This window comes from Macaca thibetana, chromosome 6, assembly GCF_024542745.1.
Source record: "Macaca thibetana thibetana isolate TM-01 chromosome 6, ASM2454274v1, whole genome shotgun sequence".
Lineage (NCBI taxonomy): Eukaryota > Metazoa > Chordata > Mammalia > Primates > Cercopithecidae > Macaca > Macaca thibetana.
This window is the reverse complement of record NC_065583.1, coordinates 176,498,693-176,526,315: the sequence shown is the minus strand read 5'-3', so window position 1 is coordinate 176,526,315 and position 27,623 is coordinate 176,498,693. Positions and strand designations below refer to the sequence as shown.

General features: G+C 47.8%; 3 protein-coding genes across 5 annotated transcripts in view; 2 read left to right on the top strand and 1 right to left on the bottom strand.

Annotated features, from left to right (window-relative positions):
* Positions 1-27,623, bottom strand: part of CCDC127 (coiled-coil domain containing 127) — a 417,207-nt gene that overhangs the window by 9,391 nt on the left and 380,193 nt on the right. For 2 of the 3 annotated variants that reach the window (XM_050795359.1, XM_050795360.1), the window contains exons 2-3: positions 2,824-2,896; positions 225-355 (exon numbers count right to left, since the gene is read on the bottom strand). In XM_050795359.1, the coding sequence (XP_050651316.1) occupies positions 225-345 (121 nt within the window). In that variant the 5' untranslated portion in view covers positions 346-355; positions 2,824-2,896. The remainder of the gene's footprint in view (positions 1-224; positions 356-2,823; positions 2,897-27,623) is intronic. The other variant, XM_050795361.1, reaches the window with a different exon arrangement.
* Positions 1-27,623, top strand: part of PDCD6 (programmed cell death 6) — a 128,621-nt gene that overhangs the window by 44,158 nt on the left and 56,840 nt on the right. The gene's annotated exons all lie outside the window — the stretch shown is intronic.
* Positions 1-27,623, top strand: part of SDHA (succinate dehydrogenase complex flavoprotein subunit A) — a 196,393-nt gene that overhangs the window by 160,686 nt on the left and 8,084 nt on the right. The window contains exons 2-12 of the mRNA XM_050795356.1: positions 3,029-3,141; positions 8,177-8,263; positions 8,991-9,152; positions 10,054-10,197; positions 10,518-10,682; positions 12,805-12,953; positions 16,114-16,238; positions 18,836-19,004; positions 21,261-21,456; positions 22,850-23,021; positions 27,398-27,516. Of these exons, the coding sequence (XP_050651313.1) occupies positions 3,079-3,141; positions 8,177-8,263; positions 8,991-9,152; positions 10,054-10,197; positions 10,518-10,682; positions 12,805-12,953; positions 16,114-16,238; positions 18,836-19,004; positions 21,261-21,456; positions 22,850-23,021; positions 27,398-27,516 (1,551 nt within the window). The 5' untranslated portion in view covers positions 3,029-3,078. The remainder of the gene's footprint in view (positions 1-3,028; positions 3,142-8,176; positions 8,264-8,990; positions 9,153-10,053; positions 10,198-10,517; positions 10,683-12,804; positions 12,954-16,113; positions 16,239-18,835; positions 19,005-21,260; positions 21,457-22,849; positions 23,022-27,397; positions 27,517-27,623) is intronic.

The window sequence follows — 27,623 nt, the reverse complement described above, 5'->3', positions numbered from 1 at the left end:
CAATGTGCTGAGGTTAAGTATGATTATCCATCTCCTGTGAACAGGAAAACTGAGGCTCAGAGGTTAAGTGATTTGCCCACGGTTCACTGCATGGGATAAAACTCCGCTGTCCCTGACAGGTCCCAAAGTCACGGCCTTCAGGCTCCCACATCATGCTGCCTCCCTCACCGGGGCTCCACACTCTCAGCCTGGAAAACATGAATTTTAAGAAAACCATGACTTACGAAAAGCAGCCAGTCCCAGCATTGGAACCAACAGGGCATAATTCCATCTGCTTCCATCACCACCATCTGCCCTGGAATTAGGCCGGATATTCCAGTTTGGGGGATCATTGAGGTTATTCATGGAGATATACCTTGAAGTAAAGAATAAAAACGTTAACTAGTTTTATTCAAGAAATGTTCTTCAGTTTTAACTATGTGTGCACAGCATTGAGGCCCTATGGGATTCAAAGAAGGAAAAAACAAGACCAGGGTCGGGCGTGGTGGCACACACCTGTAGTCCCAGCTACTCGGGAGGCTGAGGCAGGAGAATCGCTTGAACCCGGGAGGTGGAGGTTGCAGTGAGCCAAGGTCACACCACTGCACTCCAGCCTGGCGACAGAACGAGACTCCGTCTCAAAAACAAACAAACAAACAAAAAAACCAAGAACTTAGAGGAAAGTGACTCACAATCTGGTTGGGGAAAGTGGAGAAAACAGACATGTCTTAAGCATCTGAAGTGCAGGTAGAATCAGGTAAGTTCTCTAGTACAAATATGTTTAAATGTATGGCTGCTGCGATGGTTAATTTTGTATGTCAACTTGACGTACCACGAGGTGCTCAGATACATGGTTAGGCATTATTTCTGGGTGTGTCTCTAAGGGAGTTTTTGGATGAGATTAGCATTTGAACCTTTAAACCAATTTCTTACATCTCTCCCCTCTATTGGTTGTTTCTCTGGAGAACCTCATACAGTTGTATCAAAGATACAGAATCAATTCGAAAGAAGTGGGCTCACACCAGACACTTTCATATGAGCTAGAGTTTGAAGAGTGAGCAGCATTCTGACAGGCAGAGAAAGAAGGAAAGGGTCTTCTCATCAGGAGGAAGACTGTGAGGAAGGCAGGGAGGGGTGATGTGGTGGGGAAGGTGCAAACAGTGCTAGAAGCTTCTCAGGCCTCCTGGTGTGGTGGTGATGAATGTAGAGATGACAGAGCTCTCTGCCTCAGGCTCAGCATGCACCCTCTATAGCAAGGCTGGGGGGCTAACGTTAATAAGAATTTACTAATTTACTGAGTACCTACACGAGGTTGCACGTTTTCACAAAGTAGAGTCACTTTAAATTTGTTTACATGTGACCTCCGCAAATACACACGATTACAAAATAGTCAAGGGATGTATAATAAACAAGAAATCCAATCCAATTTCTGAAAACTTTTCATGGGATTTTCAACAAATACTTAACATCTAAAGATAGAAAATTATGATAAGCAATAAAGGTATGACAAAAATATGTCTCGGAGCTTAATACTAAGGGGTTTGTGGTAATTATAGAATTAAAAAATTAAGGCCAGGCGCGGTGGCTAACGCCTGTAATCGCAGCACTTTGGAAGGCTGAGGCAGGTGGATCACCTGAGGTCAGGAGTTTGAAACCAGCCTGGCCAATATGGTGAAATACATATTTCACTCTACTAAAAATACAAAAATTAGCTGGGCGTGGTGGGGGTGTAGTCCCAGCTACTTGGGAGGCTGAGGCGGGAGAATCTTTTTTTTTTTTTTAGACAGTCTTGCTCTGTTGCCCAGGCTGGAGGGCAGTGGCGTGATCTCCGCTGTCCGCGGGAGAATCTCTTGAACCCTGGAGGCGGAGGTTGCAGTGAGCTGAGATCGCACCATTGCACTCCAGCCTGGGCAACAAGAGCGAAACTCCATTTCAGACAAAACAAAACAAAATTAGATAGATAACTCACCCAGCACCAAAACTGCATAACTAAAAAAAAAGTCTAGGAGGTACTATGTCCATTCCCTGCAAGCCAATAAAGGCCACGTCTGGGGCATACATCCAAGAAAATAATCCTAAAGATGAAGTTACGGTCACAAATATGTTCTGTACGGTGTTATTTATTAAGAGTAAAAATGGGAAACAACCCAAATATCAATAAAATGGGACTGAACCATTGCAAATTTACTAAAATAACTCAACATTGTTAAACATCTCGCATAAGAGAAAGATTTTAATAATTTAAAGTGAAAAGACAGGAAACAAAATTGCTAATGATTATTGGTTTATTTTTCATGCCACTTCATTCCACAAAAAGATTTCAGATATCTTACAAAAAGACACACTAGAAATATTAAAATACTCTCTGAACCTGAAGCAAAATCAGGGTAAGCTAGCAGAAAGGCGTATAAGCCAAAGGGATCTACGCATCTTTAAAAGCTGACCACGGCCCTGCGCGGTGGCTCCGCCCCTAATCCCCGCACTTGGGGAGGCCGAGGAGGGAGGATCGCTTGAGGCCAAGAGTTCGAGACCAGCCCGGGAAACACAGCAAGATCCCGCCACTGCAAAAAATTTAAAAATTAGCCGGAAGCCAGCAGCTAGGGACATGGCTGAGGATCGCTCCCGCCCCTCGGAGGCCGGAGACCGAGGGTCACTCCCGCTCAGTAGAGGCCGGAGGCCCCGGGTCGCTCCCGCCCACCTCCGCGGGCGAGCGCAGCCCCTCCGACCCCATTCCCTGTGGTCTGGATGTTCAGGCCCCCTCAGTCTGGGCGATCCCGCAGAACCACCCATGGCGCTTTAAAAATGTTAGTGCCCAACACCTCCCCGAAATAGGGCCCGCTCTACCTCGGTCGGGGAGCCCAGGACCTCCGCGTCCCCCCTCAACGCCTCCGTCCGCGGGTCCGCTTTGCGCAGGCGCGGCGCCCCCACTCAGCCCCCGCCCGGGCGTGACGTAGTGCGCAGGCGCGATGTCCCCCACTACCGCCCCGCTCGACCCCGGCGTGGTGCGCAGGCGCGACATCCCCCTAGCGCGACCCCGGCGTGGTGCGCAGGCGCAGTCTGCGCAGGGACTGGCGGGACTGCGTGGCGGCGTCAACAGTCATGTCGGGGGTCCGGAGACTGTCGCGGCTGCTGAGCACTCGGCGCCTGGCGCTGGCCAAGGCGGTCAGTCCGTACCGCGGACCGGGGCGGGACAGGCGGGGGCCGAGGCGGCGGTAGGAGCGGGACGGTCCCCAGCGGGTGCGAGCGGAGCGGGCGCCGGGTCCCCGCGCCCCCGCGCCCCCGGTCCGGGGATCGGGAAGGGGCTGGGAGAGCCCTGGGCCGGTGCGAGGCGGAGCCGCGGGGCGGACTCGGGGAACCGGGGAGCTCGGTCCTTAGCAGGTAGTCCGCGTCCCGGTGAAGGTCACGACCCCGCGGGCTTGCTGGTCGTCCCCTCTGCCGCCTTGGTCCGGGCCTGGGTCCGGGAACTCCGCGGGCTGAGGTGGCGCCTCGCCTCAGTGCCTGGCGGGTGGACTCGGGGAGGAGTCGTGTCTGCCCAAGGTCACTCGGGCGGATAGCGGCCGGTGGCCGTCCTGGCTGGGCTGGGCCTCTGCCGCCCTCTGTGCGGGTTGTCCCGAGGGGCCGCCCGCAGCCCGTGGGTGTGGCGGGCGGGGCGGGTGAAACCGCCCGGGTGGGTGCGAGGAGTGGCCGGGCTCGGCCAGTGGGCGTCCGGTGGGAAGAGCTGCGCGCTCGAGCTTGGGCTTGCAGTTCCGCTTTCCAGAAAAGCGCAAATCTGTGCGTGTCCACTTCGCGACCTTGTAAGTTAAGGGTGTCAACTTTGGGTCGTGTTTGGTGGCCCTGAAAATGTGCCAGTGTTTACAAGCAGCTGTGCCAGTTTTTAAAAATCAGACGGAGAGCTCAGCGCACTGACCGGGCGAGGACGCGGGACCGGTGCTTGCCTGTGCGCTGAGTGCCTCGAGGACCGGGCTCGGCTTAGTCCAGGATGACGGTCAGGGTTATACTTCCCTGAGCCCTCGCTCTCTGAGTTCGTCTGAATGTGCCCTCCACGATTGCATCTTCAGAATCGGCCTTCTAGGGTTTTAGTTCATCAAGCTGAATTGGATAGGTTTCGTTGCTTGGTTCTTTTGAATGAACTTACCCACCCACCTCCTTAATTACGAAGTAATTTTAAATTGCAGAGTAAAAATGTCAGTAGGAACCAAGGCATTCAGCAATATTGATTTGAATTATGTCTATAAATGTGCAGTTTTCTCCTTTTTGAAATAGTTATTAAAAACCTCGTTGAATTAAATGTGAAGATTAGTCATACAGCCATCCTGTCACATCAGAAAGCATGTAAACGTTCTAGTGTGTTGCTGTGGTTGGTGCTGACTGAGCAGAGATCCCTGCCGCATCTTGGGCTTTTAAGAGCTGCTAGGAGGGCGTTGACAAGCCAGAAGTAAAGCCCATGGTCAGTGGGGCTTTTTAGGGGAAATGTTAGCTTGTGATTGGAGAAAAGCTAGGGCTGGTGCCTTTGTCCTTAACCCAGATGGTGCCCAGTGTTCCTCCTGCAGCCTCAGACCCCGCCAGCGGCGGAGGCACCTCAGACAAGATGGCAAGATAGCGAAATTTAACCAAAATTTAGTCTTGGGTTTTGTAAAAGTCTTTTTATCTATGAACTTAGCTTTTCCTACAGAAATTCTGCCTGCAAGCAGTATATTTATCGGCATTTCAGATAGGCTTTTATTCTTGAAGAATTGGAGTTTACAAAGGAACAGCGTAATCAAATTAGCAGAAAAAAAATTCATGATAGCCAACTGAGAAATGTGTTTGGAAAACAGATGCTGAGGATAATTTCAGTAAAGTCCAGAGAGAATTTTTAAATCTAATTTTGGCCAGTTCTGTGGTGTTTTTGATCATTCTATATTTACAGCTGATTTCAAGTGACGACCTTTTCAGACTTATTTTGCTTTTGGTTTCTTTTTATGTCCTGGTGCACTGACACAGCTTCCAAACTGTTCGAAAGCAATGTAATCAGAGGAAAAGTAAAAACCAAGAAACTTAAATAGTTACTGGGTTAACTGTTTACTTCAGGTGAAGTTTTTCAAATCCCTTAATATGAATATCCAGTATATGGGTTCTAGGACAAATTGATTTCTTTGAATGGATTGTTCTGAATGCGTTTAATGGTGTTCTAGAAATACATTATTTAGGCCATTATAGTAGTAAATATTTGCTTTGCTTCTTGGGATAATTGTAACAACAGTGGCATTCCATTCTGCATTCTTCATGATGTTTTTGCTGATTTATTTGAAAAATTGTGGCTTGGTTTTGATATGAAACCTGGATATTAATATTAGTTGGGAGTCTCAGAGATTTTTCCCAAGGGTCTTTAGATGGGGGCCAAGTCCAGGATCCAGAGCCAGCTGACCTACTTGAATCCTCTCTGAGGTTCCGTCTTTCCGTGGGGTTAGTGGGGTTTCTGTGGGTAATGTTTGAAACCTTTGGTGGTGCTCTTGTGAACCAGGGCTCACAGCCTGTGCACAGTAACCATGTGTGAACTGTATTTTTTTTTTTTCTCGAGAGGGATTCTCACTCTGTGGCCCAGGCTGGAGTGCAGTGGCACTATCTTGGCTCACTGCAAGCTCTGCCTCCCGGGTTCACGCCATTCTCCTGCCTCAGCCTCCCCGGTAGCTGGAACTACTGCCATCACGCCCGGCTAATTTTTTTTGTATTTTTAGTAGAGATGGGATTTCACTGTGTTAGCCAGGATGGTCTCACGATCTCCTGACCTCGTGATCTGCCCGCCTCAACCTCCCAAAGGGCTGGGATTACGGGCGTGAGCCACTGTACCTGGCCTAACTGTATTTTAAGTATCCGTTTTTAAAATAATAAACACTGAAGTTCTAGTGAGAATAATTACACGTAGTTGTAAAAGAATCAGTGAGTATACCACCGCCCCCAGTTCATTTTCCGTGAAAGCAATTCCTGTTTCTGATACCGACTCCTGGTGTTTGCAAGACCTCTGTTTCTTTAGCGGATGTGCAGGTTGTGCAGGTGCATTTTTATCAGTTTTAGACTTCTTGCCTGGAGAGGGGATTTAGTTCACTTAAACTACCCTACTTCCGCTTCTTCCTGATACGGTCATGCGTGTTTAGGTTCTTCGCTGGCTGCTTTTGTGGTTGTATGGGTTGTACATGCAGATTAGTTTCTTGCTCATGATTTATAGTTGCATTTGATTAGATGAGGACCCCTCACTTTGCTAGATTTCGGAATTAATGTCTCTGCACTTCTTTTCCCCCTCCAGCTCCTAATTCAGTTGTCTGAAATTCCATATTGTTAAGCAAGGTCTAATATTCCTTTTATATATTCCCCATTTTTTTCTTAGAGGAAATGTTTGATAGTTTCTCCTAAAAAAATTAATAATTGGCACACAAGACTAGTCTTGTGTCAAAACTAGTTTTCAGTTTTATCTAAAGACTGAAATTGGCTTAAAGTTGGGCTTTCACATTCAAAACTCTGCCCCAGATTAGATTTAGACACAGAGGGTGAGTGTCCTTGTCCCCAAGGGGATGGCGTGATAATTTGTTCACGGTTGTGTTATGGGAGCTGCCCCTTCTAAGCTGGCTCTATGTGTGTGTGGCCGGGGCGGGCAGTGGGCATTCCATGTCAGCATCCGAGAAAGAACAAATAAACTTTAGTGATCTCACTGTTTCTACTTACAGTTGGTGTAATACACTGTTGTTATTGGTGCTGTTACCTGTGTTAATAGGGCAGTTTACAAAAGTTTCAAGAAAGTTTGTATTAAAATTATTTCAAAGACTTCTTTCTTAAAATATGATTTTACTTTGTCAAAAATTATACTAAGGTGGAAGAATATTTGTTCTTTCTCATTCATTTTCTGAAAAAAGAAAAAACTGAATTAGCTTATGTCAATAAAAACAGACTAGAAATTGGAGAAATGGAGAATAATTTTTTATTCCACATAATAAGTAATTTCTGAATTGCAAATATTTCTAAATACTTGAAGACATCCCTCACATCCCCTCTTCTGATTGCTGAGTGTATTATTTCCTAAAGCTTTTTTTTTTTTTTCTTTTCTCTCTCTTTTTTTTTTTTTTGGAGACATTGTCTCGCTCTGTTGCCCAGGCTGGAGTGCAGTGGCAGAGTCTAGGCTCACCGCAACCTCTGCCTCCTGTGTTCAAGCGATTCTCCTGCCTCAGCCTCCCAAGTAGCTGGGATTACAGGTGCATGCCACCATGCCCGGCTAATTTTTAGTAGAGACAGGGTTTCGCCATGTTGGCCAGACTGGTCTTGAACTCCTGACTTCAAGTGTTCCACCCACCTTGGCCTCCCAAAATGCTGGGATTACAGGCAGGAGCCACCGTGCCCAGCCCCTAAAACTATTCTTTATGATATTTCTGAGACTATTCAGTGGTCTTCTAAAATGCAGCTAGCAGAATGGAAAATGTATCCTCTAAATGACTGGCCAACCTTAGCATATGGACAGTGTCACCTCTCACACACAGCCGCTAAAAACTAAACACTAAAACCAGTTTTCTTGGGTAAAGGTTTCTAAGACGGAAAATTTAGGCAGCAAGATGTGTCAAATTGTAGACGTTGACCAGGAAAAAGCCAGGAGCAGCCAGGCAGGGGAGAGTGTGCATCCACCATCCTCCTGTGTGATGAAGGAATGACACCTCCTCCCTCTGGGCTGTCAGAATACAGATCTCCTGATTCAGTGTCCAGTGCCTTTTGAACTGACCACAAGCCCTCATGGACGACTGGAACTGTAATGTGGAAAGGACTATGCTGGAGCCAGTTAAAATGCTTCATTACTTGCAAAATACCACATACAGTAATACGATATAGATGTCTTCCCTTCTCCACTAAGTAGATAAATAAGACTTTACAGAGGAAGTGTGCCTTTTTCATGTGGCATCTGAGTCCGTGAGTGTCCTGTTTGGAAACAGGCTTCATCCTGGTTTTCTGGAGTGCCGAGTCGGGGCGGAAAGGAGGACCGGGGGCTCCGTCCTTCCTCGCCCCTTGGGCTGCCCTTCAGGGTTAAGTGGAGAGTCCCAGCTGAGCTCCCTGGATGCACAGGAGCACCTGGTTACCTAAGAAGGGGAACAGTTTGCAAGGGGAAGTTTAAATTACTGTCCCCCATAGCATCTGTTCCTTCAGGACACTAACCCTCTGCATGTGTCTTCTGTGTCACCAGTGGCCAGCAGTGTTGCAAACAGGAACCCGAGGTTTTCACTTCACTGTTGATGGGAACAAGAGGGCATCTGCTAAAGTTTCAGATTCCGTAAGTTCATGCTTTTTGTTCCATTATAAATGATTTTTTTTGGCTTGGGGGTAAGGATCTGTACCAGTTTCTTTTCATATGAGTCATAGACATAAGAGAAAAATTTCTCAGGTGTCCAACACATGCTGAAATTATTTTCAGTGTTATAATAATCAATTGCAAGTACAAACACAAACATAGATGTTAACATTTTTACTTATATCTCTTATGTATCTATAAACTAGATCTAAATTTAGATCAAGTAAAGCAATAAATTAAAATGAACAGTATCTGCTGTGACAGATGATAAAATTCCTACTGAAATGAGGACTGTGGGGCCACTCAGGTGTGGGTTCCTTGGTATTTGGCGTGCCTGTTCTCTCTGTTGGAAAACTGAAACTTGCTGAGACGTTCTTTTCTCGTAAGCTCACGATAGCGACTGAATACTCCTTGGCAGCTTCTCAGGCATAAGCAGAGGCGCGGCCCTGAAGTAGAGTTGTGGTCCTCAGTCTGATCCCATGGGACAGACCCTCTACCATTCATAGAATCTGATTGTCAGTCCCTTCTCCACGTGCGAATGTGCCCACTTCTCCCCGCACTGTTCAGGGCTCAGCCCCAGGACAGGATGGAGGCCCTGTGTGCCTAGCAGTTGGTCCTTTTGTCTTTGTCAAGCTCCTTCACTGTAACAAGAGTCTTCGTGGTTGGCATAGTGGAGCACGTGATTGACAGGTGCGTTTTTCTTTTCCAGATTTCTGCTCAGTATCCAGTAGTGGATCATGAATTTGATGCGGTGGTGGTAGGCGCTGGAGGGGCAGGCTTGCGAGCTGCATTTGGCCTTTCTGAGGCAGGGTTTAATACAGCATGTGTTACAAAGCTGTTTCCTACCAGGTCACACACTGTTGCGGCACAGGTAAGAGAAAGGTGCCCCACCGTGCTCCCACTCTGTGCAGGTCCCGCACAGCCTCGCGCTTTCTACCTGGGCAGCCTCCTGCCTCCTCCCCATGCTCCAGCCACATGGCCTCTTGCTGTGCCTTGCTCACTCAGCTCACCCTCTCAGCGGTCTTTCCCTGGAGCCTCTTCCCTGGAGACTTGGAAGGGCTGGAGCCTTGTTGTCACTCCTAGTTGGGACTCCAGTCACACTCGGGTTTTCTTTGACCTTCTCGCCTGCTTCCCTCCCCACCCACCCCCACCGCCCCAACACCTTAAGAAAAGGAGATCATCTAAAGAGGAGGAATCAGAATTTAGGGTGGGGAAGGAAAGGGCAAGGGTTTTATTTGTCCCCGTGCTGCTGTCCTCTGGGACTCTCTGAGGAGTAAGACGGTGGTGGGCACACGCAGCCAAAGGAAGCAGGGGTACAGGGGAGTGCGACTCTGAGTGTGGAGCTTATTACCTGGCAGGAAGCACTTCTGGTCTTTAAATCACGCCCGTAAGTGCCATTGGGAAGATTTGTTGTTAACATTATCTGGAAAGATTTGTTGAGTACCTTTTCTGTGCCAGATATGTTAGGTAATAAGCATATTACAGGTAGCCTGTCACTCACGGCTCCAGTCAGCCCTTCCTGGAGTTCCCTCTGTCTCCACCACACAGATGAGGAGGCTGAGGCTAAGGGATTGAATCACCGGGCGAGTCAGGGGAGGGTCGTGACCCAGAATCTGTGGGGCCTCGCTGCTCCTCTGCTGAGGTCAGCCCTCACTGGGAGTCACCGTGTGAGGAGTTGGCTTTCTCTGAATCCCCCAGTGGGTGGATCTGGGCCTGGAAGACAAAGCTGGGGCTCCTGTTTGTGGCTTGTAAGGAGTGGTTGGTGTTTCCAGGGAGGAATCAACGCTGCTCTGGGGAACATGGAGGAGGACAACTGGAGGTGGCATTTCTACGACACCGTGAAGGGCTCCGACTGGCTGGGGGACCAGGATGCCATCCACTACATGACAGAGCAGGCTCCTGCCGCCGTGGTCGAGGTGATGGGCGGGAGGCTCTGGGCGCCCTCGTGGTCTGTTTCTAGTCAAAAAGAGTCCTGGAAAGCATGTAAGCAATTGAGCCAGATGTGGCCGGCCGAAAGAATGGCGATGAGCAAAGCTCACAAGAGGAGTCTTTTTCCGTCACGAACTGTGCATTACACGTAACAAGAAGACTTCTCTTTGATGAAGTGTTGACATTTTCATAAAATAGGTTACTTTGGGTTTGCAGATTTGTGTTAAAGTTGTTCAGTGTAGATGAGCTATGAATATCTTGACTCCTTTAAGGTAATAAGGTTTTTGTTTGTTTTTATCTTTCACAGCTGGAAAATTACGGCATGCCGTTTAGCAGAACTGAAGATGGGAAGATTTATCAGCGTGCATTTGGTGGACAGAGCCTCAAGTTTGGAAAGGGCGGGCAGGCCCATCGGTGCTGCTGTGTGGCTGATCGGACCGGCCACTCACTATTGCACACCTTATATGGAAGGGTAAGGCTGCCCCCGGTCCAGCTGAGACAGGACATGTAGTGCTGGGGCTTATGGTGACAGCGGGGAATGGGTTAGCGTGCCCAGTGAGTCCGCCAGAGATTATGTAAAAAGCAACAGAGAACAACGGTGTAGGACACATGCAGCGACTGTTGATGTGAAAGGACCAGGCATGTGCTGTGAGAAGCTGTCCCTAAGGCAATATGTTACTTCTTGTATCTATTTTGGAAAGTTGAATTGATAATCTTATATACCAGATTTTTAACTTGGGGTATGTGACACTCAACATGTCAGAACCGAGCAAGCAGGCCAGGCACAGAGGAGGCCAAGGAGGAGGATCACTTGAGACCAGAAGTTTGAGACCAGCCTGGACAACATAGCGAGACCCTGTCTCTACAAAAAGTTTAAAAATTAGCTGGGCATGGTGGTACATGCTTGTAATCCCAGTTAGGAGGCTGAGGTGGGAGGATCACTTGAGACCAGGAGGTTGAGGCTACAATGAGCCATGTTCATACCACTGCACTCCAGCCTGGGCAACAGGAGACCCTGTCTCAAAAAAAAAGAATAGGCTGGGCACGGTGGCTCATGCCGTAATCCCAGCACTTTGGGAGGCCGAGGCAGGCGGATCACAAGGTCAGGAGTTTGAGACCATCTTGCCTAACACTGAAACCCCGTCTGTACTAAAAATACAAAAACATTAGCCGGGCGTGGTGGCGGGCGCCTATAGTCCCAGCTACTTGGGAGGCTTAGGCAGGAGAATGGCTGAGGCAGGAGAATGGCGTGAACCTGGGAGTCGGAGCTTGCAGTGAGCTGAGATCACGCCACTGCACTCCAGCCTGGACGACAGAGTGAGACTACGTCTCAAAAAAAAAAGAAAAAGAAAAAAAGCATTTTAAGGCTCTTTTACCACCTCTGAGTTCCTGAATGGATTGGTTTTGTTTGTTTTGTTTTGTTTTGCTTTGCTTTGTTTTTGAGACGGACTCTCACTCTGTCACCAGGCTGGAGTGCAGTGGTGCAATCTCTGCTCACTGCAACCTCCACCTCCCGGGTTCAAGTGATTCTCCTGCCTCAGCCTCCTGAGTAGCTGGGACTATAAGTGCACGCCACCATGCCTGGCTAATTTTTTGTATTTTAGTAGAGACAGGGTTTTTCCCATGTTGCCCAGGCTGGTCCCGAACTCCTGAGCTCAGGCAGTCTACCCGCCTCGGCCTCCCAAAGTGCGAGGATTAGAGGTGTGAGCCACCACACCCAGCCATGGATTGTTTTAATTTTAATTGTTATCACTGGACAAAGACTTGAGGTGACAATAGTTACTGGGTAATCAAGGTCAACTTTGGCATGGCCAAATAATATTCTGAACAGTATTGATTCAGAGTAGTCAGTATTCTGAAGTTTGTTGTTTTCTGATGAAGGGGGACAGACCATTAATTTGCAAGTTGTTAGAACACCAGTGCCTTCTCTGGCTGAGTGCATGGACGAGTGTGTGGTGGGAGGAGAAAGCAGCTCCGTCCGGAGCAGGAGCTGTCATGTGGGGAGCTGGCCCAGGCTAACGAGGGCAACTCGCACTGGCTGAGGGAACAGCAGGTCCAGGCGGGCAGCGCTGTCCAGTGCCTACCTTTCTGCAGTGCTGGAATCTGCTTGTCTGCAGCCGTCCGCGCTGGGAGCTGCCAGCCACATGTGGCTGTTGCTAATGTGGCAGGTGTAGCTGAAGAGCTGAACGTTTGATTTATTTTAATTAATTTAGTGGTTGTGTGTTGCCAGCAGCTCCCACCTGGGCTGTGACCCCATGGTCTGTGGACCTTACTCTGGCACCAAACTCTGAGCGGAGCTGCCTGTGGCCACCAGACAGTGTGGAGTGCCTCTTCGGGTTGTGTAGAAATAGGAAATGTGTCACCAAAGTAGGAGCTGTGGCTGCTGCGTTCTCTAGCGCACCTGCCTTGTCTGTGCTGCGCGGTGTGGAACGCCTCTCGGGCGCTGACAGCGTCCTTGACTCTGTTGCTGATCTCCTTGGATTTACCTGGTCCATTTGGATCAGGTTCTTTCACCTATTCACACGAGCAAATACCACCTTAAAACCTTACAGGTTGGCTTAACACTTCCTGCCCTTTTTTTTCCTTTCTTTTAGTCTCTGCGATACGATACCAGCTATTTTGTGGAGTATTTTGCCTTGGATCTCCTGATGGAGGACGGGGAGTGCCGTGGTGTCATCGCACTGTGCATAGAGGACGGGTCCATCCATCGCATACGAGCAAAGAACACTGTTGTTGCCACAGGGTAGGACTCTAATTTCTACTTTATTTCATTTATAAAAATGAATAACTTTCATTTAGAGTTTCTTTATTTTAATGAAAATAGAGGCATTGTAGAATAACGGTTCAGACACAGGCCTTGATATAACCTTGTGAGGGTGATGGCCTCTCCCAGCCGTGGTTCCTCACCTGTGAAGGGTAAGGACGGGAGCACCTGCCTCAGGCGGCGAGAAAGCATGGCCCTCAGTAGACGGGGGTGGCTGCCGTCAGGTTCACAGCTTACCTCTCCCGATTTTAGATGAGGAAACTGCAGCCCGAAGAGTCCCATGGGGGTTTCTGGCACAATCCCTCTTGTTTTAGGGGGTACTGTGTTAATACTGATTCCTGGGATGGGTAAGTCCTTCTTCTCCACATAACGAAAATAAGTAACTTTAATTTTATACACTGTCAGTTACTTTAACCATTTTCAAAGTAAAAACTGTCCGTACAGCGAAGGAAAAAATCAGCAAAACTACAGGTTGGGAAAAAATATTTTCCAAACCTTATATCTAATAATATCTTAGTATCTAAAATAGAAAAAAAAAACCCTACTAAAAACAACCTACTAAACCCAACTAAAAAACAACCCTACTAAAAATGGGCAAAGGACTTGAATAGATATTTTTCCAGAGAAGACAAACAAATGGCCAATTGATGTATGAAAAAATGCTCAACATCACTAAGCACCAGAGAAATGCAAATTAAAACCCCAATGAGACATCATCTCATCTCACTCCAGGTAGAATGGCTGTTACCAAGAGGACAAAAGAGAGCAAGTGTTGGTGAGGATGTGGAGAAAAGGGACCCTGTGTGCTGTTGGGGGAATGTAAATTAGTACAACTATTGTGGAAATTCCTCAGAATTCACAGGACTACCATGTGCTCCAGCAACCCCATTTCTGGGTGTATATCCAAAGGGCATGAAATCAGAAGCTCAAAGAGACACCTGGACCCCCATGTTCATTGCAGCGTTGTTCACAGTTCCCGAGATATGGAAAAAACCTAAGTATGTGTTGGTGTTTAAGGAAAATGTGGTGTGTATACGCAACTGAATATTACTCAGCTATGAAAATGAAGGGAATCCTGTCATTTGTGACAACAGGGATGAACCCAAAGTCATTATGTTAAGTGAAACAAGCCAGGCACAGAATGACAGATACTGCCTGTCACTTATATGTGGAATCTAAAAAAGTCAAAACTCATGGAAACAGAGTAGGACAGTGGTTGCCAGGGGCTGGGGGAATGCAGACTGCAGCGATGCTGATGAAAGGTGTGACTTCCCGTTACAAGGTGAACTTCAGAAGTTCTAATATACAACACGGTGGCTATAGTGAATATTATACAGCACGGTGGCTACAGTTAACATTATACAGCACGGTGGCTATAGTGAATATTATACAGCACGGTGGCTATAGTGAGTATTATACAGCATGGTGGCTATAGTGAGTATTATACAGCACGGTGGCTATAGTGAATATTATACAGCACGGTGGCTATAGTGAATATTATACAGCACGGTGGCTAGAGTTAACATTATACAGCATGGTGGCTATAGTGAATATTATACAGCACAGTGAGTATCATTAATATTATAACTTGAAATTTACAAACAGAGTAGACCTTAGGCGTCTGTATCTCCAAAAAAAAGGATAATTATATGAGGTGATATGAAGGGGGTGGCCTGCCCCTCCACACCTGTGGGCGTTTCTCGTTAGGTGGAATGAGAGACTTGAGAAAAGAAATGAGACACAGAGTCAAAGTATAGAGAAAGAAAAAGTGGGCCCAGGGGACCGGCGCTCAGCTTACAGAGGACCCACGTCGACACTGGTCTCTGAGTTCCCTTTGTATTTATTGATAATTATTTTTACCATCTTAAAGATAAGGGAGTGGCAGGACAATAGGATCATCGAAGGGAGAAAATTAGCAGTGAGACATATGGATAAAGATCTCTGTGACATTGTAAGTTCAAAGGAAAATGCTGTGCCTTGATATGCATATGCAGACATCTCCACAAACCTTTTAGCAGCATTGCGCCAGCAAGTCTCGACAGCAAGTCCCACCTTATGCCGTAAGGTGGTTTTCTCCTATCTCAGTAAACAGAGCATACAATCGGGTCTCACACCTAGATGTTCCATTGCCCAGGGACGGGCAGGATTTTTAACCAGCAAGCTGCCTTCAGGCACTTGTTTAACAAAGACACATCCTGCACAGCCCAAAATCCATTAAACCTTGAGTCACCACAGCACATGTCTCTTGCAAGGACAAGGTTGGGCGTAGGGTCACAGATTAACAGCATCTCAAATACAGAACCAAATGGAGTCTCTTATGTCTACTTCTTTCTATATAGACACAGTAACAGGCTGATCTCTCTTTCTTTTCCCCACAGTGATAGATGTGTATTAATTTGATTGTGTCATCAGTTCACAAAATATATCAAATCATCACATTGTACACCTTAAATATATACGGTTTTGTTTTTTTTTTTTAATTCATCAATCATACTTCAGTAAATTGGGGGGAAAAAAACAAAATCCATAAAAATTTTAAAATTTTCATTATAAAAGTAGTATATGCTTATTGGGGAAATCTTTTGAACAGCACAAAGCTAAAATACAAACAGGGCCAGACGTGCAGTGGCTCACGCCTGTAATCCCAGCACTTTGGAAGGCCGAAGTGGGAGGATCACTTGAGGTCAGGAGTTCAAGACCAGCCGGGCCAAATGGCGAAACCCCATCCCTACTAAAAATACAAAAATTAAATGGACGTGGTGGTGCACACCTGTAATCCCAGCTACCCGGGAGGCTGAGGCGGAAAAGTCACTTGAACCTGGGAGCTGGAGGTTGCTGTGAGCCGAGATCATGCCACTGTACTCCAGCCTGGGTGACAGAGTTAGACTCTATCTCAGAATAAATAAATAAAATACAAATGGAAGTCCCTTCTCTGATCCCAGGCTTCTATCCTACATGCATAGGGTAGCAGCTCCACTGGTGTGGCCCCCAGTGATGTGTGTGGGGTGTGCGTGAGTAGGGGGTTGTGTGCACTGAGAAGACGGTGCCCGGGGGCTGCTGTGTCCATTCTGTGATCTCACCAGACAGGAGGTCCGGACGTGGGCCGCTGTGTGCAGTCACTGCTGTCTGTTGTTTCCAGAGGCTACGGGCGCACCTACTTCAGCTGCACGTCTGCCCACACCAGCACCGGCGACGGCACGGCCATGATCACCAGGGCAGGCCTTCCTTGCCAGGACCTAGAGTTCGTTCAGTTCCACCCCACAGGTAGGGCAGGACACCTTGCCCGGCAGGTGTTCAGCTCATGTGTGTCTTGTAAGCGTGTGGTGCCTACTCATTGCTCCTCCATGGTTTTATGTAATAACATGGTGTTGAAGATCAGCTTCCTCAGCTCTCAGGTCCTCACTTCAATGTCGTTTTCTTAAGGAGACTTTTCCCACACTCTCCTTCCCCTAAGGCAGTTTGGGCCAGCGTTTTATGCATTTCTGAAGAGCCCTAAACCCTGCCTTGATCATACTTGTGCCAGCAGTAAAGCAGGGATTGAGGCCAGGCGCAGTGGCTCATGCCTGGAATCCCAGCACTTTGGGAGGCCAAGGCAGGCAGATCACCTGAGGTCAGGAGTTCAAGACCAGCCCGACCAACATGGTGAAACCTCATGTCTACTGAAAATACAAAAATCAGCATGGCGTGGTGGCATGTACCTATAATCCCAGCTACTTGGGATGCTGAGGTGGGAGGAATGTTTCAACCTGGGAGGCAGAGGTTGCAGTGAGCCGAGGTCGCACCCCTGCACTCCAGCCTGGGCAACAGAGTAGACTCTGTCTCAAAAAAAAAAAAAAAAAGTAAAGCAGGGATTGTTCAGTGTCCCTCTTCGCAACGAGGTCGTCAGCTCCTCGGGCAGGCAGGTCTTCTCATTAGCTGGGGTGGCCCATGCCCAGCACGTGGCAGGGTCTCCATCAGGGTTTGCTGAGTGAGCGTTCTGAGAGCTGGGAGAATGCCGTGGAACCCAGAAGCAGCACGGGCAGATTTCGGCTTTGTAGGAGAACACGGAGCTTCCGCGATAATGCGGTGTAAAGTTAGTGCACGGCCGTGACAGAACCTCGTGTGACGTTCGGACAGAAGCAGCACGGGCAGATTCCGGCTTTGTAGTGAAGACGGAGCTTCCGCGATAATGCGGTGTAAAGTTAGGGCACAGCCGTTACAGAACCCTGTGTGATGTTCGGACGTTGGGGCTCCGCCCACACGACCACTGAGGGAGCTTGTTGTGAGGAAGATGCGCTCATCTCGGGACGTCTGACGGTTGAGCTTACGAATGTGCAGTTTGGAGACATTAACACAGAAATGACAGTTGAAGTCTTGAGTTTGGGGGAGGTTCTTCAGAATGAGTCAGAGAGAGACACACACACATCTGCCTCTTGTTTGAAGTGACTCGTCCTGGACTTCTCTGGGTTGCTTTTCTGACCTGTGGACGATGGAGACCCCTGAAGTGGTGCTAAAGAACCAGACCTGTGCCTTCTCTTTCTCTGTCAGTGTCAGCTTTCTGGTCCCTGGAAGGGATGAAAATAAGAAATGAATTTGTTGTAGGTTTTTTTTTTTTTTAATTTGTTTAGAGATGGGGTCTTGCTCTGTTGCCCAGGCTGGAGTGCAGTGGAGCAGTCTTGGCTCACTGCAGCCTTTGTCTCCCAGGCTCAAAGGATCCTTCCACCTCAGCCTCCCAAACGGCTGGGACTACAGGCATGCGTTACCATGCCCGGCTAATTTTTGAGGGTTGTTTTGTTTTTGGTAGAGATGGGGTGTCACCGTTTTGCCCAGGCTGGTCTCAAACTCCAGGGCTTAGGCGATCCTCCTGCCTCGGCCCCTCAGAGTGCTGGGATTATAGCCATGAGCCACTGCACCTGGTCTGTTGTATTTTTTTATTACTTTTTTTAATCAATAGAATGTCACTGAGTCCCTGAATTCCCTCTGTAATTTGCTTAGAGCTCCACTTCTCATGCTTTGTCTTCAATATGTGAGAAGTAATCCACAGAAAAAAAGAGCATTGAAACTTAGAAAATCAAAAGACAGGCAAGATGCAAGAATCACATTCTCGTTTTAAAAGCAAGATTGCCCTTTTTGTATACTAATAAAAATTGTAGCTTTTGAAATACGTTTACTTTCGGGTTTTTGATCTCCTTTGTTAAAATTAGAGAGCTAGGCATGCCCTGTTTCTCATCGCCTTGAGGAGTCACAGAGCCGCTGTTTGGAGCACAGACCGCCAGACTGCCCAGGTTTGGGTTTGAGCTGTGTCCTCAACTGCATGACTGGATGTTACCAAGCGGTAATTTGCTGTCACTGAGAAAGCGGGTAGTACTACCCGGAGTTGTTGTAAGAGTTAAATGAGTTATGTGGAAAGCAGCTGGAACTGCCCCTAGCAAGTGCAGTGTGAATATTAAGTAAAATAATCATTATTACTGTCCTTGCCACTGTTTGGGTAATTTAGATATGAATTCTCCAAGCTCGTATTCTTAACTAGTTACCACAGTATCATAGTGCAAAAGAATGTTCAAAAATTAAAACAAAATTTGAGGCATGCAGCGTACACTGGGCTGTAATCAGAGTATCGGCCAGAGGTCTGTGGGCTGGCCTTTCTCCTCGCTGGGGACACTGCTCTGCCCCAACCTCTGCTGCAGCTGTCAGTCTCGTCAGTGCTTTTTGTTATCCAGACTTTCTACTGTATCTTAACTGTTCTTTCTATTCAGTTTTGCATATAATGCCTTCTGCATATCTTTTTCCTCTCTCCCCCAAAAAAATCTTGAAAAAAAATAATGCATTTGAAATAGAGACCTAGCAATTGTTAGGTTATAAATGTTTGTGGTTTTTTGCAGGCATATATGGTGCCGGTTGTCTCATTACGGAAGGATGTCGTGGAGAGGGAGGCATTCTCATTAACAGTCAAGGCGAAAGGTTTATGGAGCGATACGCCCCCGTGGCGAAGGACCTGGCGTCTAGAGATGTGGTGTCTCGGTCGATGACTCTGGAGATCCGCGAAGGAAGGTCTGTGTGATTTACCACCAGCATTGTCTGAGTGGGCACACGGGCCGGGGTTGCTTCTGTGAATTCCAGCACCGCTCGCCCTCACCTTCGTGTGCAGGCACACGTGCACAGCCACCTCTCTCAGCTGCTGACAGGCGTCTGTTAGTCTGTGGTATTTTCTTAAAGACCTACATTTTAAAAATTTTAGCCAGTTTCTTTCTCAGATCTGTGGAACAGAATTTCTCTTAGTGTGGGTGAGTATGTGACAGAGTACGGGAATGAGAGACGCACACGCAACCTGAAGTCGGCACGTGAGCCTTGGGTGTTGTGTCTGATGCCCACAGGTGTTTTTCGGTAGCTTTCAAAGGGTGTGGGTTATCTGGCTTTCAGTTAAACAAGTTGCAGCTCTTTCATTTCTGACCCTGTTCTTTAATGTAATATCTGCTGGTATGGCCTTTAGAGGTTTTACATTTTTATATTTAAAAAAACAGAGAAGTCAGGCCGGGCGCCGTGGCTCACACCTGTAATCCCAGCACTTTGGGAGGCCGAGGCGGGCGGATCATGAGATCAGGAGATGGAGATCATCTTGGCTAACATGGTGAAACCCCGTCTCTACGAAAAATACAAAAAATTAGCCAGGCGTGATGCTAGGCGCCTGTAGTCTCAGCTACTAGGGAGACTGAGGCAGGAGAATGGCATGAACCTGGGAGGCAGAGCTTGCAGTGAGCCGAGATGGCGCCACTGTACTCCAGCCTTGGCGACAGAGCAAGACTCTCTCAAGGAAAAAAAAAAAAACAAAAACAGAAAAGTCAAATGTTTTTCTGGAATATGGTGGCCGTCTGTACCCGTTGGTTCCACATGTGTGGTTTCAACCAGCTATGTATTGAAAGTAAAATTGCAACCTTACAAATATGCAGACTTTTTTTCCTTGTCATTGTTCCCTAAACAACACAGTTTAACAACTATTTACGTAGTATTTACATTGTATTAGGTACTGTGAGTAATCCTGGAGTTGTTGTAAAGCTTAAATGTAAAACTTTAAATGAGGATGATGTAAAGTATAGAGGAGGATGTGCATAGGTTACATACAAATACTCTTCCATTTTATATTAGGGACTTGAGCATCCACGGATTTTAGTATCCATGGGGGTCCTGGACCCAACCTGCCACAGATACGCAGGGACGATTGTGTTTGGCATAGAGCCCTTTCTAATGCACTTACCAAGGACAGCCGCAGCAGGCTGTGATCCCTGAGACGAGTGTGAGTTCAGGGAGGGCAGAGTTTTTGTTCTGGGTCTCAGCTGTGTCCCAGCACCTAGGATTGTCCCTGGCACACAGTAGATGCTTAGAAAGATTTGATGAGAGAGCGACCATAAATGAGGGGAAATTTTCCTCAGTATCAAAACATATTGAAACTCACATGCTTCCAAGATGGCGTATTCTCAGGTCTCCTGCCGTTGCCGTTCTCTGCCTTATGTGATGGTGTTTGTTCGTCTTCCCAGAGGCCGTTCTCTGCCTTATGTGATGGTGTTTGTTCGTCTTCCCAGAGGCCGTTCTCTGCCTTGTGTGATGGTGTTTGTTCTGTTTTCCCAGAGGCCGTTCTCTGCCTTATGTGATGGTGTTTGTTCTGTCTTCCCAGAGGCCGTTCTCTGCCTTATGTGACGGTGTTTGTTCTGTCTTCCCAGAGGCCGTTCTCTGCCTTATGTGATGGTGTTTGTTCGTCTTCCCAGAGGCCGTTCTCTGCCTTGTGTGATGGTGTTTGTTCTGTCTTCCCAGAGGCCGTTCTCTGCCTTGTGTGATGGTGTTTGTTCGTCTTCCCAGAGGCCGTTCTCTGCCTTGTGTGATGGTGTTTGTTCGTCTTCCCAGAGGCCGTTCTCTGCCTTGTGTGATGGTGTTTGTTCGTCTTCCCAGAGGCCGTTCTCTGCCTTGTGTGATGGTGTTTGTTCTGTCTTCCCAGAGGCCGTTCTCTGCCTTGTGTGATGGTGTTTGTTCGTCTTCCCAGAGGCCGTTCTCTGCCTTGTGTGATGGTGTTTGTTCTGTCTTCCCAGAGGCCGTTCTCTGCCTTGTGTGATGGTGTTTGTTCTGTCTTCCCAGAGGCCGTTCTCTGCCTTGTGTGATGGTGTTTGTTCTGTCTTCCCAGAGGCCGTTCTCTGCCTTGTGTGATGGTGTTTGTTCTGTCTTCCCAGAGGCCGTTCTCTGCCTTGTGTGATGGTGTTTGTTCGTCTTCCCAGAGGCTGTTCTCTGCCTTGTGTGATGGTGTTTGTTCTGTCTTCCCAGAGGCTGTGGCCCTGAGAAAGATCACGTCTACCTGCAGCTGCACCACCTGCCTCCGGAGCAGCTGGCCACGCGCCTGCCCGGCATTTCAGAGACAGCCATGATCTTCGCTGGTGTGGACGTCACGAAGGAGCCGATCCCTGTCCTCCCCACCGTGCATTATAACATGGGCGGCATTCCCACCAACTACAAGGGGCAGGTGATGGTGCTGGCTGCCCTCCCGCAGCTGGATAGAAGGCTGGGACAACGGGGCCCACCTTGCAGTTGTCTCTTTAGATCGTAGAGGAAAAGACAGATGTTTTCTTCAAGAAAGTTCTGTCTTGTTTTCTAGATTGTACTTTAAATTTCTATTACTGGAGGATGGAGGGGGCTTAATAATTTATTCCTCCTTAGTAAATTGTCATAGATGCATCATTTGCAGCCTTTTTTCCATTTTATAGTTACTTTCCTATATGATCTCGTGTTATTTCTTTTTTTTTTTTTTTTTTTTTTTTGAGACGGAGTCTCGCTCTGTCGCCCAGGCTGGAGTGCAGTGGCGCGATCTCGGCTCACTGCAAGCTCCGCCTCCCGGGTTCACGCCATTCTCCTGCCTCAGCCTCCCGAGTAGCTGGGACTACAGGCGCCCACAACTGCGCCCGGCTAATTTTTTGTATTTTTAGTAGAGACGGGGTTTCACCGTGGTCTCGATCTCCTGACCTTGTGATCCACCCGCCTCGGCCTCCCAAAGTGCTGGGATTACAGGCGTGAGCCACCGCGCCCGGCCGATCTCGTGTTATTTCTAATGATCTTGTACATCGAGGGATCTTTCTAATTCCTACCTTTGAGTGGTTTGCGGTTCACACGGAGCTTGTCAGTCACTTAGGCTCCTTGTTGGGCAAGGTGGGCGGCAGCTGTTACTTTCCCTGCATAGATGAAGAGGTGAACGGGGTAGAAGAGTCTGGAACATCAGTGTCACCTGCTGATGTTCCTCCACCTGCCGTGCTCCCGGGTCTGAGCCGGAGTGCAGGTGGTGAGGGCCTCGGGAACATGGGACACAGGGACAGTCGCAGACGCTGACATTAGGGGTCCTCTGACCTGCTTGTAACAGCAGGTGCTCAGGGCAGAGGGAAATGGGGGGACATTCGGAAGCTTCCCTCTGAAGAAGAGGAGCTATGGTCCTTACCTCCCTCTTAGATATGGTCTTTCCTTCCCTTTTTTTCTTGGAGATTCAGTCTCGCTCTGTCGCTTAGGCTGGAGCACAATGGCGCAATCTCGGCTCACTGCAACCTCCGCCTCCCAGGTTCAAGCGATTCTTCTGCCTCAGCCTCCTGAGTAGCTGGGATTATAGGCACTCGCCGTCATGCCTCACTAATTTTTGTATTTTTAGTTGAGACGGGGTTTCACCATGTTAGCCAGGCAGGTCTCGAACCCCTGACCTCAGGTGATCCACCCGCCTCAACCTCCCAAAGTGCTGGGATTACAGGCGTGAGCCACCGCGCCTGGCCTACTTCCCTCTCTTTCTCTGGTCTGCAGCACAGACACCCTGCTGGGGGAGGTAGGCTGGTGGAGGTATGGGCACCTTGACATTTCACCTGAAATCTTCCTTTCCACAGGTCCTGAGGCACGTGAATGGCCAGGATCAGATTGTGCCCGGGCTGTACGCCTGTGGGGAGGCCGCCTGTGCCTCGGTACATGGTGCCAACCGGCTCGGGGCAAACTCCCTCTTGGACCTGGTCGTCTTTGGTCGGGCATGTGCCCTGAGCATCGAAGAGTCGTGCAGGCCTGGTAAGTGTTTTCTTCAGGAGCCAGACTGTTCGAGAAGGCGCAGGAGGTTACAGTTGTTTTTCTTTTTTTTGAGACAGGTCAGCCCAGGCTGGAGTGCCGTGGCACAGTCATAGCTGCCTCAACCTCCCAGGCTCGAGCAGTCCTCAACACCTCCACCTGCAGAGTCCCAAGTAGCTGGGACTACAGATGTGCACCACCACACCTGGCTAATTTAAAAAAAAATTTTTTTTGTAGAAACAGGGTCTCACAATATTGCCCAGGCTGGTCTTGAACTCCTAGACCCAAGCAGTCCTTCTGCCTCAGCTTCCCAAAGTACTGGGATTACAGACATGAGCCACGGCACCCAGCCAGGTTACAAAGCCTCGATTTGTTACTGGAAATTTGCTTAGTGGTCATATAGAGGTAGTCTGGGTTTTTTCCCCTAGAAGTGATTAAACTGAGAAATCCGGAGGTTATGTGGTGGTAATGTTGAGACTAGATAGAGGCTGGTTGGGGATCTTAACAGTTAAGGTGACATTTTTGGGGTTACATTTTTTTTTAATTATTTTGTAGTCATTATGTTCTGCTTAGAAAAAGCACAATTAGGGGCCGGGTGCGGTGGCTCAAGCCTGTAATCCCAGCACTTTGGGAGGCTGAGACGGGCGGATCACGAGGTGGAGAGATTGAGACCATCCTGGCTAACACGGTGAAACCCCGTCTCTACTAAAAAAAATACAAAAAACTAGCCGGGCGAGGTGGCGGGCGCCTGTAGTCCCAGCTACTCGGGAGGCTGAGGCAGGAGAATGGTGTAAACCCGGGAGGCGGGGCTTGCAGTGAGCTGAGATCCGGCCACTGCGCTCCAGCCTGGGTGACAGTGCGAGACTCCGTCTCAAAAAAAAAGAAAAAAGAAAAAGCACTATTAGGAAGTTGTTATTTTTAGGGGAAGTTCATTACATATTACTTGCCTGATAAAAATCACTTATTTGCAATGAAATTTTTTAAATAGTTGGTGTGAATGAATATGTAACATGTACTTAGAAAAATAATTTAGGCCATTCTAAAAACAAAGTACAGCTAGCCTCTATTAGAGGAGAAGGGATGACTTACAGTGAACAGAATTCCCACTCTCTACGGACAGATTGGATTTCACTTGCTGGTTTTCTTTTCATGATAGCGTCAAATAATGTGTAGGAGAAGAAATACCATGTGTGGGAGTGTGAGTCTCATGTGCACTAAGAACAGGACAATTAGCATCACTCTCACCTCCAGAGATCTTCACGGTGGTTATCCAGCCTCATGTGCTCAGAACAGTGTGAGGTGGATGAAGCACCGGTGGATGTTTGTGTGGCAAGAATGGTGGGACCCCAGGCCCACATTCTTCCCGTTACCTTTCTCTGGTGTTAACTGTTTGGCATCATTTCTGCTGTTTTAATAGAACAGGTGCTTTTTGTGTGGATTCAAGTGAAATAAAAACTAGGACTGCTGTAACTTATAAACATGCCCGCTTTTATATCTGTAGTTAGAAAGGTACGGAGAGTATTAAAAAGGTAGCTTACTTCAGACACTCTGTCTCTGGATCTGACCACAGCTCGGGAGGCCAGCACACGCAGAGCTGGCGTCTTACCCCAAGTCGCTGCTGACCATGGGCGAAGGCGGAGTTCAGGTCCATCGCTCCTGACGCCACAGGTTGTGCTTGTCTCACTCCATAGCCCTGCACTTTGTAGCAGTGAGGACTGATACCACTTCTCTCAGAGCAATGTAGAAATTTTGAGCTTCTTTTTCTCTGAAAATGCAAAAAAAGAACATTTTGTAAGAATACCCTATACTTGGCCGGGCGCGGTGGCTCAAGCCTGTAATCCCAGCACTTTGGGAGGCCGAGACAGGCGGATCACGAGGTCAGGAGATCGAGACCATCCTGGCTAACACAGTGAAACCCCGTCTCTACTAAAATACAAAAAAAAAAATTAGCCGGGCGAGGTGGCGGGCGCCTGTACTCCCAGCTACTTGGGAGGCTGAGGCAGGAGAATGGCGTGAACCCGGGAGGTGGGGCTTGCAGTGAGCTGAGATCCGGCCACTGCACTCCAGCCTGGGTGACAGAGCAAGACTCGGTCTCAAAAAAAAAAAAAAAAAAAAGAATACCCTATACTTTACATCTGAGAAACCGCTCACGCATGCAGCATCTCACGCAGAATGCTGTGGAGTCAGACTCAAAAGGCTGCACACCTGTGGCTCTCTTAATACAACATTCTGGAAAAGGCACATCTAGGGAAGAAAAGGGATTGGTGGTTGCCAGAGGCTGTTTCCTGATACGGACACAGCTCTCTGTGTACTAAAATTTGAAAAACTACACTAAAAATGGTGAGTTTATTTTACTGTATCTTTGTGCTTTAATTTTTTAAAATGAAAAGGAAAGAAAAAATGCTTGTAGCATCACCACTTCTCCCCCACTCCCCAAAAAAAAGAATACATACATATATATATTTTTTAGAGATAGTCTCCCTCTGTCGCCCAGGCTGGAGTGCAGTGGTACGATTAGGTGCACGCCACCACACATGGCTAATTTTAAAAATATTTTGTAGGGACAGGGTCTCCCTTTGTTGCCCAAGATGGTCTTGAACTCCTGGCCTCAAGTGATCCTCCTGTCTCAGCCTCCCAAAGTGGTTACATGCATCTATACATGTGTTAAAGTTGGTAGAACTGAGGCTGGGTGCAGTGGCTTATGCCTATAATCCCACCACTTTGGGAGGCCGAGGCAGGCAGATTGCTTGAGCTCAGGAGTTCAAGACCAGCTTGGGCAAGGTGGTAAAGCCCCGTCTCTACAAAAAATACAAAAATTAGCTGGGCATGGTGGCTCACACCAGTGTAGCCCTAGCTACTTGGGAGGCTGAGGTGGGAGGATTGCTGGAGCCTGGAAGGCGGAGGTTGCAGTGAGCTGAGATCACACCACTGCATCCAGCCTGAGCAACAGAGGGAGGAGACACTGTCTCAAAGAAAAGAAAAAAGAAATTGTACAACGGTCCACTGAAAGAAAAAAGTCAATTTTACTGAATGATCAATTTTTAAAGCATTATAATCAAAAGGAAAAGAAACACCAGCAATCCTAGAAGCATTTGAGCAGGCCTTCAAGAGACCCACACCCTGGTCCCCTGGGGAGGTGGTGGGCGGGGCGGGGCCTGTTTGACTCCTGCATTTCATACCTCCTACCTTCTGCATGTATTACCTGTTGAAGAAAATATATATAATGTTATTTAAAAAACTTTAAAATTTTTTTGAAGACATCTTAGAAACACAAGAGTTGCAAATCTTGGCTGTGCACAGTGGCTCACACATGTGATCCCAGCACTTTGGGAGGCCGAGACAGGTGGCTCACCTGAGGTCAGGAGTTTGAGACCAGCCTGGCCAACATGGTGAAACCCCATCTCTACTGAAAATACAAAAATTAGCTAGGTATGGTGGCATACTCCTGTAGTCCCAGCTACTCTGGAGGCTGAGGCATAAGGATTGCTTGAACCAGGAGGTGGAGGTTACAGTGAGCCGAGATGGTGTCAGTGCACTCCAACTTGGGCTACAGAGCAAAATTCCATCTCAAAAAAAAGAAAAAAAATTGCAAATCTTGAAGTGTAGGTGAGAGCACACAAGAGTCCAAATCAGCAGGTGACTTTCAAGCACACAGCAGCCACCTTCCTTCCCCTTATGCGAAGGACGGTGGGGTGGCCGGCCCCTCAGGACCACCATCTGGAAGGTGTTTGTTTTTTCCCTTAGTGGAGTGACGTTTATATACACTTAATGTATATAAATTTGTATACATTTAACTTTTTTTTTTAAAACAGGGTCTCGCTCTTGCCCAGACTGGAGTGCAGTGGCGCAATCTTGGCTCACTGCAACCTCTACCTTTCGGGTTCAAGCAGTTCTCATGCCTCAGCCTCCCGAGTAGCTGGGATTATAGGCGCACACCACCATACCCCGATAATTTTTGTGTTTTTAGTAGAAACGAGGTTTTGCCATGTTGGCCAGGCTGCACTTGAACTCCTGACCTCAAGTGATCCACCTATCTCGGCCTCCTAAAGTGCTAGGATTACAGGCGAGAGCCACCGCACCCGGCCTTCATTTAATTTTTTAATTTTAGAGATGATTTCTAGTTTATTCACTCTAAGATAAGTTAATGGATATCTACTGTGTGCCAACAATTTTGCCTTTATGTATGTTCTTTAAAATTGGCCCCAGCTCAACAGATGGCCTCAGATGTAGGGTGGGCTGGCAGTGTGTTAGCTGAGAAGACTTTCGCAGTTTCCAAGCTCCTTGAGCGGCTGTGCTATGTATTTTTGTGTCATTCTAAATCCATTTGGTTTTTTAAAATAGTTTTGAAAAGTTAAATTCTAACTTTTTTTTTGTTTTAGGAGATAAAGTCCCTCCAATTAAACCAAATGCTGGAGAAGAATCTGTCATGAATCTTGACAAATTGAGATTTGCTGACGGAAGCATAAGAACGTCAGAACTTCGACTCAGCATGCAGAAGGTAAGAGCCTGGACTCGCTCTGGAGTGAGCAGGCTGGCTGCATACCTGGCCCTGCACTGGTTTTATTTTTTAAAAAATAGATTTAGGGGGATGCAGGTGCAGTTTGT